General features: G+C 43.3%; 1 protein-coding gene across 3 annotated transcripts in view; it reads right to left on the bottom strand.

Moving 5' to 3' along the window:
* faf (ubiquitin carboxyl-terminal hydrolase-like faf) overlaps positions 1 to 16,113 on the bottom strand; it is a 482,217-nt gene that overhangs the window by 190,990 nt on the left and 275,114 nt on the right. For all 3 annotated transcript variants that reach the window (XM_075874530.1, XM_037429964.2, XM_075874549.1), the window contains 2 exons: positions 12,549 to 12,657; positions 3,245 to 3,382 (listed from right to left, as the gene is read on the bottom strand). In XM_075874530.1, the coding sequence (XP_075730645.1) occupies positions 3,245 to 3,382; positions 12,549 to 12,657 (247 nt within the window). The remainder of the gene's footprint in view (positions 1 to 3,244; positions 3,383 to 12,548; positions 12,658 to 16,113) is intronic.

Genomic DNA, 16,113 nt, shown 5'->3' with positions numbered 1-16,113 from the left:
TCCGTATTCGGTAATCTTTTGTAGAAGAATTTCATGCTTAATAGAATCAAACGCTTTCTTAAAGTCAAGAAATATTCCGATTGTGAGGCGTTTTTGTTCAAAATTATCGATTATTTTATCTTTAATAGATAGTAGGGCTTTTTCAGTAAACTTATTCTTCTGAAATCCATACTGATGTTCTGTAATTACTTTTTTTGAGCTACAGAAATTTGCAAATCGTACATATATCACACGTTCTATGATTTTGGAAAATATGGGCAAAACAGAAATGGGCCTGTAATTACCCATGTCATTTTCATCACCACCTTTGTGGATAACAGACACTTTAGCTACTTTTAGTTTGTCGGGGAACGTTCCAGTGTTCAAGATAAGATTGCAGATACGGGAAAAAGGTGCGCTAATATTCTCTGAAACTGCTTTCAAGGGTTCAGCCTTTAAACCGTCAAAGCCAGCAGCAGAATTGTTGTTTAAATTCTTTATTTTCCGATTCATCTGTGGGAGTTAGGAAAATGGATTCCGGGATGCATGCTGTAATATACTGCCATCCACACGTAGTGGGTCGACTGCAAGAGCGGCTCTACCATCTGGAGGAAAGAAAGAAGATTTGCGTGTCTCGAGAGCCAGCCACGACTGACGCATCGTCCTAGAGCTAGCTACCCGGTTGTTCAATATATCTCCCAGTACTTGTGACTCATCGTGACAAACTGGTGGAGGTGCTGGGTAGTCTCACGGATGCTGCAGACCCCCCCAGGAAGCCGTAATACGAGTCCAGTGCCAGTGAATACTCCCGTGCATCGGACGAGCCGCCGAATCAGGGGATTGCCACCGGAAGTCAACGATACTGCTACCACCACGTCAACAAACATGACCAGCACTTCGGTACAAACCTTGCCAACCGGCACGGTTACCGATTTATAAGGCTGGACGGCACCAACTAAAATATCGGAAGCTCCTGATCTCAAGAAATGGTCGTTGAACATATGGGCAAGTTGAGTACCGGAATAAGATCTGCCCTCTATTTGAACTTCAGAAATGGTCTTCGTATTTTTGTGTTGCAAAAGATCGTTGATAGTGTTCCAAATAGCTTTTTGATCATTGAGTATATTCGCAAACTTATTTTCGTAGTAGTTTATTCGGGCCTTTTTAATATCAGACGCTAATTTATTTCTGACCTGCTTAAACTCCATCAAGTACTTTAGGCGTTTAGATTTTATGAATTCAGTGAATAACTTATCTCTTGCTTTCATCCTTTTTAGAAGTGCAGCATCAATCCATGGTTTTCTTGCCTTCTTGGGTTTTTTGTATGCCACGAAAGGAAAGGCTAGACCGTAAAGCTCTGCAGCTCTGTTATCTTTGTTATAAATATGTCGTAGGCGCTCACAGGGTCAGCGTTATTGTAAACACCATTCGAGCTCTCTCGTGCGATAACGTTTTGGAAAACCTTGATATTTTCTTGGTTAATTTTTCGATAATGCGTAGGATTTACTGGACTTCGTTGTTTTATTGCCCAGGTAAAAAATGCAAAAATTGGAAGGTGATCGCTGACTCCGGCTGTCAAAACCCCTGCGCATACCTCATTTTTACAGTTCGTGAAGCATAAATCTAATGCAGTTTCAGTTAATTGTGTAATCCTGGTGGCTACATAAATTGTATTTTCATAACCAAAAGAAAGCATTTGGTCAAGAAAGTTTTGCTTGTTGCAACTTGAGGACAGCATATCTATGTTAAAATCTCCGGTAATAATTGCCCGTGCGCCACTTTTCTCACAGTACTCAAGCATTTCATATATGAAATCTAGGAAATTAGTCATAGCGCCTGAAGGGGGCCTATATAGAGCAGCTACTAACAGGCTTTGACATTTTACCATGACAGATTCAAAATGCGTCGATATTACAGTGTATTCTTTGACAATATTGTATTTCACACTCTCGTGAACATAAATCGACACACCACCCCCGCGTTTATTTTCCCTACATATTGATGCACAACTGTAGTTCGTAAACTGTATGTTATCACGGTTATCAATAGACCACGTTTCGGTGAAAGCTAAGAAGTCAAACCGGTGATTCAAGTTGTTTAGAAGGAGGTCAACAGATTCTTTTTTATTTTGAAGGCTTTGTGCATTAAGATGAATCAGTGATAACTGTTTTTTGTGCAGTGAAGCAACTTTTTGGAAGGCCTCGGCGTCATAGTAGTTGGTTGCCATGTTTGCGAATAAAAAGCAGTCATCTCTTGTGGTCAGCTATCTTTCACTTCATCGTATGGCTGGGCCCTACGGAACAATTCCGATGATGTGGCTGCAATGCGGCGGGCAGTGATGGCATCGTACACCATGTGAAATCTGGGTTTTATCTCAAACATGGCAGAGTGGCTGTATTTTGCGAGGGCTTTGAAAAGGTGATACGTGGCTATTGCACCAATAACTTCTTTTTCTTTTTTTCTCATTTACTTAAGTCGTCGGAAAAAAACCGGGGGGCGGGTGGGGGGGGGGCTTTACTTTAGATTTTATGATATATAACGTACGTATGCAGCAGGAACCGCTTGAAGAACAGTGGGTGTGGCAGTTTAATGACATAAGCTCAACGCTTTTGGTTGGTTTGATGGTGAATATAGGTAGAGATTCTTTGGTCATGACTATAGGTCGATAGCTAGTTATGAACAACATTTTGGCAAAGAAAAGGTCGACCTATATTCGAATAAATTTGGTATCTTGCATTCTGGTGCTCACACAGGTTCTTATAAATTCATTTGGTACCTGTAGGGAAACCAGACGTTCCTAATCTGCTGCAAGCAGCAAATTGTCTACTAAGTGCATGCTGTCACTTGCTGCACCCTGCGAGTCTTTCATTCTTAAGTGAGTCATGCTTTAGCCATGCCGACCACAGCTAACCCCAAGGGAAGTGAAAAAAAACACAGGAATTCATGGATAATATAAAACCGAGATGGCATCGACTGCTGGAATGGTGCTCTTAAGTAGGTCTTGTTTGGCCAACACAGCTGCTGCAGCTTTATTATTAGATTTGAAGCACTAAATCACAATGGATCAAGCTGTGAGAATAATAGGAGGGACCATTTGTTACACTTTCAGCTTAAATATGCAGTTTTACAAAAATTAGGTTACTCCCAATTTTTCAACTTTCAAAGGCAGTGTCCCCCTCTGCCCCCCAGTAATAATGTGTCCCTGCAGCATCCACGCACACATTGTCTAGCTCTGCAGATGTGCAACCAAAACAAAGGAATTTACCCTGATGCGCTTCAGCCATCCAATCTCGTCGGCAAGCAGCTGTTGTAGAGCAGGTAGAGGGCAACGGCAGGCAGCTCCCAGCAGACGACACAGGAGCCCAAACAACTCCTGGCTGCTCCCCGCCAGATCTTCCAGGCGCTGCACCCAGCAATCACTCCCTTCATCACATCAGTTTTAAGAGTTGTTTAGGATGTCAATCAGGGCTGTTTACAATGCCCATACAACCCTGTCAAGTGATAAATAGTAGAGCTGGATGAATAGTAAAATTTTGGGTGCGAAGTGGGTAGAATATTATTTGAATACTTCAAAGAAAATTGTAAGTAAAGGAGTTGTAAATGGCTCCTAAACGCAGTGATGCCATTGAGGTCTTTTGATTTGGAGCAATTTTCGGAGCGCCAAAATTTTCATTTTGAAGCACCTTGGAGCAGCAGCAAAAGTTTTCTGTTTTGGAGCACTCTGGAGCAACTAACTTGAAATCTTGGGGTACATTGGAGAAGCAAGTTGCATTTACATTCAAGAACATGAATAATTATTTTGGAGTTCTAACGAAGAGCCAGAAATATTTCGATTCATTGCAAATCTCACGAAGCCAATTATCTTAAGAGCGCTCTCTATTTTGGGTGATGATGCAAAATTAATGACATCATGCTTTTCAGCATTCTGGAACAACTTGTCTAGCGATTACTTTCATAGCAAATAAACAGATTGCCGTTCAATAAAATTATGCTTCAAAGATTTGCATTCAAAATACATCTACTATGTGGTTATCAGCAGACATGGTAGAGAAATACTGCAATGTACAACAATGCCTCAATGCTACGGATTCATGGTGTCCCAAATGTACTCCCCTAAGACAACTTCAAGGAGAGAGAGAGTTGGTTTCTTTTATAATCGTTCATAATGCTGGGCAAAAAATGACGTCAGTTAGCTAGTCTCAAAATGCCAACCTCCACTGACACTGTCTTCCTTTTTTCTGATGACTGTCTGTGTTGCAGCAAGCACATTCTCACAGCGCTTTCAGACTATCATCCGCGCATGCACCGGTAGCCCCTGCAGATATAGATATGCCCTTCAATCGAGCTTCTGCAAAAGTATCAGGGAGTGCATTCAAAGATGGACTACATGGTTTAACTTTTTGAGATGGTACGTACACAATTGTGTACATTACTTGTATTCACTATTTAGATAATGTAGATACCAGGAAAGAGCAAGAAATATTATACTGCATGATAAATTAGTCTTTATCCAACCTCATTTTGCAGTGTACTGATACATATGATCCCTTTTCTGAAGGCACTGCTACGTTCGACAATTGTTCTGTGCTCAAAATGAATGTAACAGAAAATAATTTAATTTCTTATTAGAGTTTTTTTTTTATTTATGCTCAAAATAAGCATCTATGACTTTAGGGTGAAGAGATGTTCAATTGAAAGTTAATTAGAATGACTTGCAATAGGACCCCTAAATTGGAGCATTAACTCATTATTCTTGTCTCAATAGCATATTGAGTGCCTTGCAGTAATGTTGTAGCAATTTTGACGCATTCACAAACAGTTCTTCGTAAGTGGCGTCTGAAAGGATTAACTAACTTCGTTTTCCTTTTTTCAGTGAAGTTGTGTATGGCTAGCGCATTCTGTCTTGACACCGAAACCCCGCCTAGTGCCCTAGGACAAAGCAAGGTCTCCCATTTCTCTGTACTGAATTGTTGGGCTGAAATCCGAAACGTGTCAATTTTGGGTGGCTATAACTCACTTTCCCATGTATTGTAGGGGCAAGTCTCAAAGAGGTGCAAAAATACTTGTATCTCCCGAACTTTCACGTCATCAAGACAACTGGCAAAATCAATTTCTGTCAAAATAATTCTCATAAGTCTTTCTGGGATACACCTGAACAGACAGGACGGCACAGCCGGCAGCCAGAAAAGCGCGGGTCAAAGTTTGACTTAAACTGAAAACTGGATCTCAAAGTATAGCCAAAGTACACAGATCAACAAGAACAACGTATGTGCATAGATTTTTTGTACTGGAACACCAAATTGCTTTCAGTCTTTTTAACGTCTCTTCACCCGTTGCATCAGCCGAGTGCCCTCAGCTAGTAGCTGGTATTGATGATTGCATCGCCGCGACTGCGGTTAAGCGGTTGCGGAAAACGGTAGTTCCATTTTCAATCCGCGTGCTCTGACTGCACACCTGCCTTCAAAACCAAGTTCTTTTTTGCTATGTATGATAGCATCTGCCGAGGTTTTGTCTACAGTGTTTGAGGAAAGCAATGTCATTTTGAGTGGTCGAGCGCAGAACGAGCGCGCACTTTCGGAGTTCAGTCAGTTACGTTGTCGCAACACATGATTATGTCAAAAGCGACCGCAGTTTCCTCCACAGCGGTAGTAGCAAACATTAACCACAGTTATGGCAGTGTGTGCGCTGGCTGTGTGCATTCTTCTGAAGCTTGGAGCACACTGACCTCGGCCTTCATTACAGAGTTTCGGTACTGAAGTTCGGTATCATCTGCCGCGATGAGACAGTGTTCGGAACATCCAAATTTCGACCCAAGGGACGTTGTGGAATTTGGCTGGGAGAATTTATGAATTTGTATCTGCCAGTTTTGCATCATTGAGATCCTATTGTACGTTTAGATTAATGCCTCCAAAATTTGTTAACAATAAGATGCGATGGGTTCGCAAAAAGCCTGGGTTTGATTGGGCTGCATTTTTGTCGGTGTGGTCCGACCACGCAAAGATTTTGACATCCAGGAAATTTTCCTGACAACTGTAAAAACATAAGAATTGGTCAAAAGCAGGGAGTCTCCCGGAAAATCTGGGAGACCCGGCAGGTATGTAAACGTTGAGACCCTTTCGAACGTCCCAAGCGAGGTTTCAGGGTCTTCACATAGTGAACCATGGAATGTCGGCAACTCCCATGGCAGCTGGATTACTGTCGCTGCCACAGACATTATATCCATCATAGTGCCTGTCGTCGTGGTCGGTGTGACTTTTGCTTTGTACGGTAGGAGTCCGTATTTTGGGGGGTAGACCTTTCAGTCTAGGCTGGCTGGACTGTCACTGAGGGTGTGGGTGTCTTCTTCACGCATGGGCTGGGTCACAGCTTGAGAGGGGCATACTGTACATGGAAGCACCTCAGCCAGATGTCACACAGATTTGTGCCAAACTTGTGGCCGTCAAACGAAAAGTTAGATTAGAGCAAGTAGTGGTGGTCCAGCCAGATTAGAATTTGGAGCAATATAAAGAGCCAAAAAAGTCTGTTTTAGAGCAGCTTTGTAGCAGTTTAGGAGCAGACAAAACAGAATTTAGTATCACTTGAGCGGGACACATTGAAATTTTCAGTGAATATTTCTGACTGGTAGGGTTTCTGTGTGTCATCTTCTCGCCCTCTTGACTGCATATATATATTCCTGCCATATGTGCACTGAAATGGGTGTAAGTGTGAACTCTGTCCTAGCTGCCTTCTTTCTGAAATGTTCCTCTGTCCACTAAGAAAGTATATTTCTATCAAGAAAGAAAGATATATTTCTACTTGTGTGCATACTGGACATACTGCTGCAATGTAAACATGAGGACAACAGCACCCAGAGAGTAGCCATTTATCGATCTCTTAGCATGAAGGGTTGTCACCTCTGATTTCGCAACAGTGCACAAGATGTGCATTTCAACGGTTTCTACGAATGAGAGGCGACATAAGGTAATGCTACAACGAAAAATATTCTGGTCAGAAAGCCAGTAATCTAACAATTAGAGAAAAAGCTACGAAGAAATGTTGCCGCCAATGAGAACATACTGTCTGAAATTGCTGCTTATATAGTGAATTCCATGTTCGCCCCAACTCGCTAAGGATCAGTTCCATTGTGCTTAATTATTTTTAGAGGCGTGACTACCGAATGGCATTCTCCTTTAATTTCCAAGGACATTGGGAAGAACACTCCCAATGTTCAAATATTCAAAAAAAATCTTGCAAAAAATAAAACTGATACAAATTAAACGGTACCAAGCCAGACTCGGTGATCAATCTCAGCATAAATTAAGGGAATGCTCGTTTCAAGAAGCCAAATCTGCTAGTCGAAACATTAGATTTAGCAATACCCCCATATTCACAATTTTTTCTTTTCATCTTGATATGCAATCGAGGAGTAATTGAACAGTATGAGTCCTCGTGCAACTCATACGGTTGCGCAATAACTGTGGCTTTCCACAGAGACATGCCAGATAACAGACAATAGACTAGTTAGGTGAAAAGAGTGCTTGCTGGTGGTTCTTTTCTCTTTCTTTCTGGGGGTCCTAAGAGGGAAGGAAAAGGGAACAGTGCGAATGACCAAACCCTTCTTCTCTTGGATCCAACGTAACAGGGGTGTTACGACAGGCCTGTGAAAGATGTTTTAGGGTTCAGTAAGTACTGAGGACTAATGTGACTATCGTATAAACCGGAACAAAAGTCGAGATATTTTCAATAAAAAATAAGCTAAAGTCGCCTCTCGTCTTATATATCGGTGTCTAGCCGAAAGTGCGCCACTGTCTGGCAACATGTGGCTTGCATGTGCTTGAGAAGCCGGACGCGGCCATATCTGCATCCAAATCCAATCGCAGGCAGTTTTTTTTTCTCTCTGTTTTTATTGTGTTCGTGATTGGCTTCCAATCTGTTCCGAGTTTTCGCTCCGCTTGACATTGCGCTGCATTTTTAGTGGTCTTTCTTTTTTCGTTCCCTGAATATGAGTAGCAATACGAGGAGGCAGTACTCTGCTGCGTTTAAACTAGACAATGTTGAGTTCACAGAAGCGAACGGGAATATGACTGCTCAACGCCGCTTTGGTGTATCAGAAAAAAGCGTGCACTATTACAGGGCGCAGAAAGGGAAGCTGCAGATGTGCAATCCTTGAAAAATGTCGTTTCGTGGGCGAAGTGTTGTTCAACTGCTGCTGGAGGATAAGCTAGCAGACTTTGCGCGAGAAGTTTGTGCGCGCTCACTGCCAGTGACCGTGGATACCATTCGCAAGAAGGCTGTGGAACTCGCTCGAGAAGCTGGGCTCACGAGAGAAGAGTTTCGGGCACCAAACTCTTGTGTGAATCGATTTATGGGACGCAAAGGATTTTCGGGCACCAAACTCTTGTGTGAATCGATTTATGGGACGCAAAGGATTTTCTCTCCGGCAGGGCACACCCATCTGTCAAAAGTTGCCGGAGAAGTTCGAAGACAAGTTAATGAACTTTCAGCGCTTCGTGAACCGGCTTCGAGAGCAGAACGACTACATGCCGGGGCAGATTGGCAACGCTGATGAGACCCCCGTGTGGTTTGACATGCCTTCGTCGACCACGATCACGCAGCCCGGCGCCAAGGATGTGAAACTGTTGTCCACTGGCAACGAGTACTCGCGCTTCACCGTCATGCTGGCATGCACGGCATATGGTAGAAAGCTTCCACCCTTCATCATTTTCAAATGCAAAACAATGGCGAAGGAAGTGTTCCCGCCCGGTGTTGTCGTTTGCGTCAACAAAAAGAGATACATGAACGAGGCGATACATAATACATAAGATACATAAGAGTAGTGTAGAACCGTCTGCCAGGTGCACTACTGCGTCTTCACAGCATGCTGGTGTTGAATGCGTTTCATGGTCACTTAACCGACGCTGTGAAACGCGCACTCGGCGACGGGAAAACAGACCTCGTTGTGATACCAGGTAGTATGACGTCCACCGCTCGACGTTGTGCTAAACAAGCCGTTTAAGGACCGAGTGCAGCTGGAGTACCAAGCGTGGATGTCCTGCGACAACCCAAAGACACATACCGGCCACCTACAGAGTCCTCCACTTGCGACTGTTTGTGGCTGGGTGCTTTCGGCCTGGCGTTCTTTGCCATATTCCATGTTGGAAAAGGCTTTCAAGAAATGTTGCATCAGCAACTCGCTGGATGGCATGGAACACGACGCACTGTGGGAGGCGGCCAGCGACAAACTCTCGTCTTCAGGAGACAGTGGTGCTTTGTCGGGCGAATGGGAACAGTTGCGATAATGGTTGAGGGGAGCTCCAATGATATCGGTGCGGTGCGTCAAATTCGAAATAAATGTGGTTGGGTAGTTTTGGGTTGTTTTCCTTTTTTTTTTTTTTGCTGTAACCTGTACTTGGGGGGTCGACCTATATTCCCGCTCCACCTATAATCCGGTTTATACGGTACACTTGACAGCTCTGCTTTGCAGTTTAGACTGAGCGGGGACAGAGCATGGCTTGTTAGGTAGCCTGTGAACGGCGATAAATCCCCGCAGCAGCATCGCTTAACGTTCGTCATTTGATTTGCAAACAAAAGATAGCCTGAAAAGCGATTATTTGGGAAAATTTGCACGGCGGGACGAATTCTTTGACCTTTCTTTTCTTTAGTCAATTGACAACAACACCGACTGTTCTAACAGCATTTATGACACGTGAGAGCACTTGTTCTTTATTTGTGGCCGACTGCATGGCACAGTTCTACATGCTCTGGCTTGGCGCCGCTTTAATAGGTGCTGATGCTTGGCCACGGTGTCTACATTACGGTACACGGAGACACTCATGAAGAATAAAAATCATCACTTTGCTACGTGTTATTACTGCTTCCCTTACGAATAAAAGAAACTACCAACGGCAGGATAAACTTTCAGCAACGGAGGCTACCACGAAGACTCTTGTTAGGCTGAACAGAATGACAAAATGCACATCGCTGGAATAGATCGCAGGGCATCGGCGGCATTACAACAAAGCTCCATTAGGGCATCTTGCGACCTGAGATATTTTTGGGCCTTTAAGAAGACATTCGAGTCGAAAAACACAAATTTTTTTTTAAGAATCATATGTTTGTTTTTTATTTGCTTTTTCCCCACTTTGCCAACAACGAAAAAAAAAAAAACTGAAGATTTCAATTAAACTCGAAGTAGGATAAATCACTTTCAAAAAGCTCAAGGCAGCTACTGAAAACTAAAAGGAGCTCATTTTCTCTAAAGTCCCCTGGCAATTCTCTCCTGGCTACTTGCCATTGCTTTTTGCTGCAGGAGTTCACTAAAGCCACATGCTCAAAATAATTATGATAGCCAAGTTATCATTATGGAAGAAATCATCCTAAAGGTCATCTATCTTTTCAATATAGATAACCCTTCACCTATACTTTTAAAATGCATCTTTCTAAAAATTCATTTTTTTGGGCAACTTCTTGAGTTTGGACATCATTATTAATGTTGTTGGGCTAATTGTTGTTTAGCTATAGAACATCGTTGGCACATAACATTAAAGAAGACAAATGAAGAGACACAAAAAAGCTCTTTCCTGCATTTCTTCTTTCGTCTTCTTTTATGTTTTGTGCCAACGATGTTCAACCCAGCATGTATACATCATGCTTTCGGTATTTCTGATTGCATGATTGGGATGAAATGTGGCCTATGTATTCCTCAAGATGTGAAGGTGCAAGTGCCTTTTTTTTTTTAATTTGATATCACCTGTATAATTATTGCAAACCTTAAATAAACAATTAGTATGGGCTGAGGATTCTAAGCAATTTCGTATTACAATTTTTCTTGTCCATTAAAATGTCTTATATGCACTTTCTTGATAGTTATTTCCATTCTACAGCTGATTTAGAGCAATATGAGTCATTAATGGCTGAGAACCATAAATTTTTTAGTGGCTTAAAAAGCTTGTCCAAAACCAACTATACATTACACATTGTCATGGCATAAAACAAAAATTGCATAACTCGCTATGAAACTAATTACATATTTGATATCAGCATAAAAGCCTATACATCTACAGCGAAAATTTCCTTGCACTAGGCTAAAGATTAAAGGGACACTTAGGGCGAATATTAAGTCGATGTTGATTGTTGAAATAGCGGTCTAAAACCTTGTAGTGCTACCTTTGGCCCGACGAAGTCCATATTTTGAAATAAAAAAGCATTAGAGTGGTCTGCATCGCATTAACACACTTTAAATTACCCGCCCCAAGTGAAAACTTTCACGTCACTGTTACGGTGCACAATGCTCCCTGGCTTTATTGCGCGGCCCTCGACACTAGAAGCAGCAGAACGAAGTACCAAGAGCCGCAGCAGCAACAATGGCCATTGAACCATTTCCTGCCACGGCCTCCGAGATGGCAGGTGTGTTTGGTTCAACTGGGCTCTGCTAGATGGCACGATCTGTCCAGTTTAATCAGGCAAAAATCAAACTTTTGGACAACTCGCGTCATTCCCCATAGAAACATCTGGTGGTTCTTTTTTTTTTTATGAATCAAACACAAACAAACAAGCAGCATTTTATTATGTCTCTTGATGCATAGAAGGTTCTTAATTAGTGCAGCAAGTTGGATTACTAGCGATTATTTGTAGGCCGTAAGGATGACATCATCAGGGTCATCTTGCGAATGCCCTACTTGAGGCGCATGTGTTCTCGTGCATTTAATTTCTCGGTGAGTACGGCACTCCTGCTGATAGTATTGTTGGTTTATGTGTTGTCATAAATTGAGCTTTTACTCTGACTTAAACTGTTATTTGACTTTAATGCAACTTTTTTTCCGGATCCCATCTCCCCTTTAATGGTTCGATGCCGTGTAAATAGGTAGACTAGTGAACTTTAGCGCAGTTGGTGCAAGCTGTACTGGAATGTGCACAGGAGATGCAGAGATATGCGATTGTAGCAAAATGGCGTAACTGGCACACTTGGACCACTACTGCAGCAATACACACTGGCACAGATAGCGGGGACCAGAGCGTAGGCCGTCATAAAATGAGAAGCAGTGAAGCGCGCCGGTATTTCTACATATTCAGGTCTTGTTGCTGGTTGTTACACAACCTTTGGAAAAAGCTAGAGTGTTTGCTATTTGCGCACAATTTTAACAGAACCGTCTACATTGATCACGAACTTCTCAAACAATGAGGAGCGGTTTGCGATGAGAATCGCTGATGGGCTTTATGGGCGAAAACTGAATACAACACAAGTGAAAATAAGAAACATGTGTGGCATCATGACCACTTGTCTTGTCGTGCTACTGTCTCTATATTGTCCTCGAGGCAGCTTCAAAATTGTGCGTGAATCAGTTCCTGTATGTCATGGCTGCTATGCCCCAAATGCATTTCATTGGAAAGAAATGTGAATATAGAAAATATTTCCAATACAAGGCAGCAACTGTCTTTTCAGCACAAAGCACAGTCCCTGCCACCATGGTTAGAAAATGCTTACAAATGGGCAGTCTAATAAGTGACCATATTACTGTAGTAACAAAATGAGATCAAAGTGCATCGTGCCTAACATGTGGTGCACACAAGTGGGAGAAAGCCCTACTCACAGGAAGCTGGGCAAACAGCAACTCCACCAGAGACAGCAGACAATGCTGGCTTGCAGTGCACTTGGTCGCAATCAGGCACAGCTGGTCAGCCGCACACTGGCGTATGCATCTGCAAATAAGCATGTAAAAGAACATGTAACAGAATCGAAGGTTGGGCTAGTTACATGTAACACCTTGCAAATATCAATTGCCGGGTTATACAATTGTCTTTTCTGTTACTTTGCAAAATTAAGCTTACTTTTTTACACCATCAAATTTGACAAGAAGGTAGTGTTAAAAAGAGAATACTGTGGCTCTTTACACAAAGAGAAACCCTGCTTTAGTAACATTTATTCTTTACTTCTAGAGTACCTTTTCTGAAACTTTTACCGATTATGAGTTTTTATGCATCAATTTTGAATATGCAATTATTTTCTAGTACAACTTGCAGTTTTGAAAGCATCAGACATTTCATGAGGCTTATAAAAAGCAAGATTTATTTCTAAGCTGTGGTAGTTATAGAGCAAGTCAGCTAACTGTTGAAACACCAAAAAAACGAAATTACAGATATTAAAAACAGCCCGATATTTCAAAGAAGCAGTGCAGAGAAAATGACCCTCAGGCTGTGCAAGGTTTTGTTTGTTGCCATGGTGGTATTGTTTCTGAACCTTTACTCTGGCTCTGCCGGCATTTTAAAATTTTCACGCATCTTCAGGGCTGTCGGGGCATCCAAGACACATTATTGTATTATTGTTTCTAAGGATGTGGGAATTTTCGAAAACTTGTACTAACAAATAGAGTAGCTTCTATTTGATTTGTTACTAAAATTAAATAGCGCCTATGCAAAATGGCAAATTTTTAAAAATATTTTTACGAATAATCAGCAACATTTAAAAACGCCTAAACGAACGGGACTCTGGAACAGCGAGGGGTAACTTTTCTTGATTTCATCATCAAATTGCCCTGATGCATGAAGCCCTTGTACATACAGGATTATCGACGCCACATTGATGACAGGATGAACGCATACATAAAAGAACACCAAAGAGTAACAATGATTTCTTTTAGATTGATTAAACTGCACTCTAATGGCACAAGTTTCACTGTCATAAGTTCATTATTAGAGGAGAAAATTAAAGTTGAAGTTTCATTTATAAATTTCGTGCCGTCTCCACACATGACGTAAGAAATTCAACAATGTATTTTTGCATTTTCACGACATTGGCTTGATAAAATTTTCTGAAACTTCGTATGCTGTTTATGGCATCTACCGATGACAATGTACTTCAATTTTATTCACGAAAACGTGCGTAGGACCCAGCGGACACCTTAAAAATTTATGACATCACAGTGTCTGGTGTGGAAACTTCAAGGTGCCCTTTCCACCCGCAGTTCCTTCTTACACGTTTTTTTCACTTACCAAGTGTTGTGTGGCAGTTAAAGTGGTGTTTTCGGGATTACGAAATTGTACTTTGCTAAGACGCGAAAAAATGTTTTGCTCTTTAGTGTCCCTTTAAGGGGGGACGCGGCTTTGGGATCGCGAAAAATGGCAAAAAAGTAGATTTTTTGAAACTCAAGTTTTCAGTTTCTGGAACCCTTTTTCTATCTGGTACCAAAAATATCTACACTGAAAACCGCACAGAAGTGCTTCAGAAAATTCGTTTCACCCACCTAGATGGCAAAACTTTTCTGGAAATGGCGAGAAAATGGCGATTTAAAAAAAATAATAGCTTCACGATGCTTGGTCCGGGAGCCGGCTTCTTGGGCTCATCGGAAAGAGCATTTCTCTGGGTTTAACTTCCCCGCCAAGCGAGCAAAAACCAAATGTTTGAAGGTCGTTTTGAGGCACTTGATTGGCCGTGGCCGCCATGTTGCCTCAGCCCGCCCAACGCCTCCTCTAGAAGATGCCTGCCACATGAGAAGAAAAACGGCTGCCACACTCTTTCCCTTCTTTATTTTAGATTGTTCTCGGTCGCTAGCGTCACCTGTGGCGGACTGTGCAACAATGCAACACTTTGCATAGCCTCCGAAACAGTGGTGCACAGTTACAGGTCTCGAACAACTTTCGACTGATGCGCCCCTAGGGGCCGCAGATGAAAAACGCTCAGCTGGTACCGCCCGTCGCCGTGATAATAGTCTCGGTCGCGAGCGCCACCGCGCGGCGCTTGCTCAAAACTGAAGGCAGGCCAACTCCGCTGGGAGCGCGAGCCATTCCCCAGGCATTGTTTAGAGGAGGTGTTGGCTCGCCTCGCTATTGGCCCGATGCTCCCTCCGGGAGATCGTCGTCTGCTGCTTGTGCGTCGCAAGGACGTGGCTCTCGAAAATCGCTATTTCCCGATGTGTTCACGGCTTGATGATCACTTAAGATATAATTATGCTTTCGTTATGAGCAGTAAGCGGATGCGCGATCAGGTTACTACGAGCGCGTGTCATTGGAGTCGTCTTTAGCCCTAACTCCGCCGACAGCAAGACTGCGGGCAGGAACGACGCGCTAGCCCATTCGTGGCGGCCTGCTTCTTCGCAAGCAATGAAGCTGTAAGAGGCGGCACGATCCGATTACTACGAGTGGCCGCATCGGATGCACGATCAGATTACTACGAGCGAGCGGGCGCGCGGCGGTCTACGAGTGCGGCCCGTCATCGAAGTCGGCTTAGCCCTAACTCCGCCGACAGCGAGACTGCGGGCAAGAACGACACGCAAGCGCACTCTTGGCGACGTGCTTCTTCACAAGGAATGTACCGTATCACTCGCTAGCTCCTCTGAATTACGTATGGGCATTTTACGCATCTGCAGCGGACAACACAGCCAAGCTCGTCACCCCCTCCCCTTCCCCTTCACTTCCAAGGCAACGCCTCCTCTGGGAAGATGTTGTTGTTAGTGGTTCATGAGGAAAAGGAAGAAGGCACCTAATTTCTGTCTGCCTACAGGCGACACGGCGCAGTGCCTGGAAGATGCCTGCCGCATGAGAAAAAAAAAAAAAAAAAACAGCTGCCACACTTTTTCCCTCCTTCATTTTGAAAATGTTCTCGGTCGCTAGCGTCACTTGTGGCGGACAGTGCAACAACGCAACACTTTGCATAGCCTCCGAAACAGTGGTGCACAGTTGCAGGTCTCGAACAACTTTCGACTGACGCGCCCCTAGGGGCCGCAGATGAAAAACGCACAGCTGGTAACGCCGCGCGGAGCTTTTTTACAACTGAAAGCAGGCCAACTCCGCTGAGAGCCCGAGCCATTCCTCAGGCATCTTTCTAGAGGAGGCGTTGGCCAAGGATTGCTCGGAACAGCGGCTAGCAGTTTCACGCGTCGTCATTCGAAAATGCGATGCCAAGTGCAGTGCGCGCCGATTTTTTGTTAGCGTAGTTACACATTTCGCGCATCGTCATCGAACCCCGCCGGCAAGTGCATTAGGGCCAAACCATAGAGTTTCCCACAATACTTACTAGAGGGAACTCTGGCGCTAGTGTCTATGGGAGCTGCAATGCACAACGCTTCAGCGAGCATGAGAATGATGGGTAGTACACACATTTGTCTAAACTTCTTACTTCTGGCCTGCTCTTGGCTCCGTGTGTGTTCGTGTGGCTTGAAG

The sequence above is a fragment of the Rhipicephalus microplus genome, chromosome 1 (genome assembly GCF_043290135.1).
Source record: "Rhipicephalus microplus isolate Deutch F79 chromosome 1, USDA_Rmic, whole genome shotgun sequence".
NCBI classification, from domain to species: domain Eukaryota; kingdom Metazoa; phylum Arthropoda; class Arachnida; order Ixodida; family Ixodidae; genus Rhipicephalus; species Rhipicephalus microplus.
This window is presented reverse-complemented; position numbering and strand designations above follow the sequence as displayed.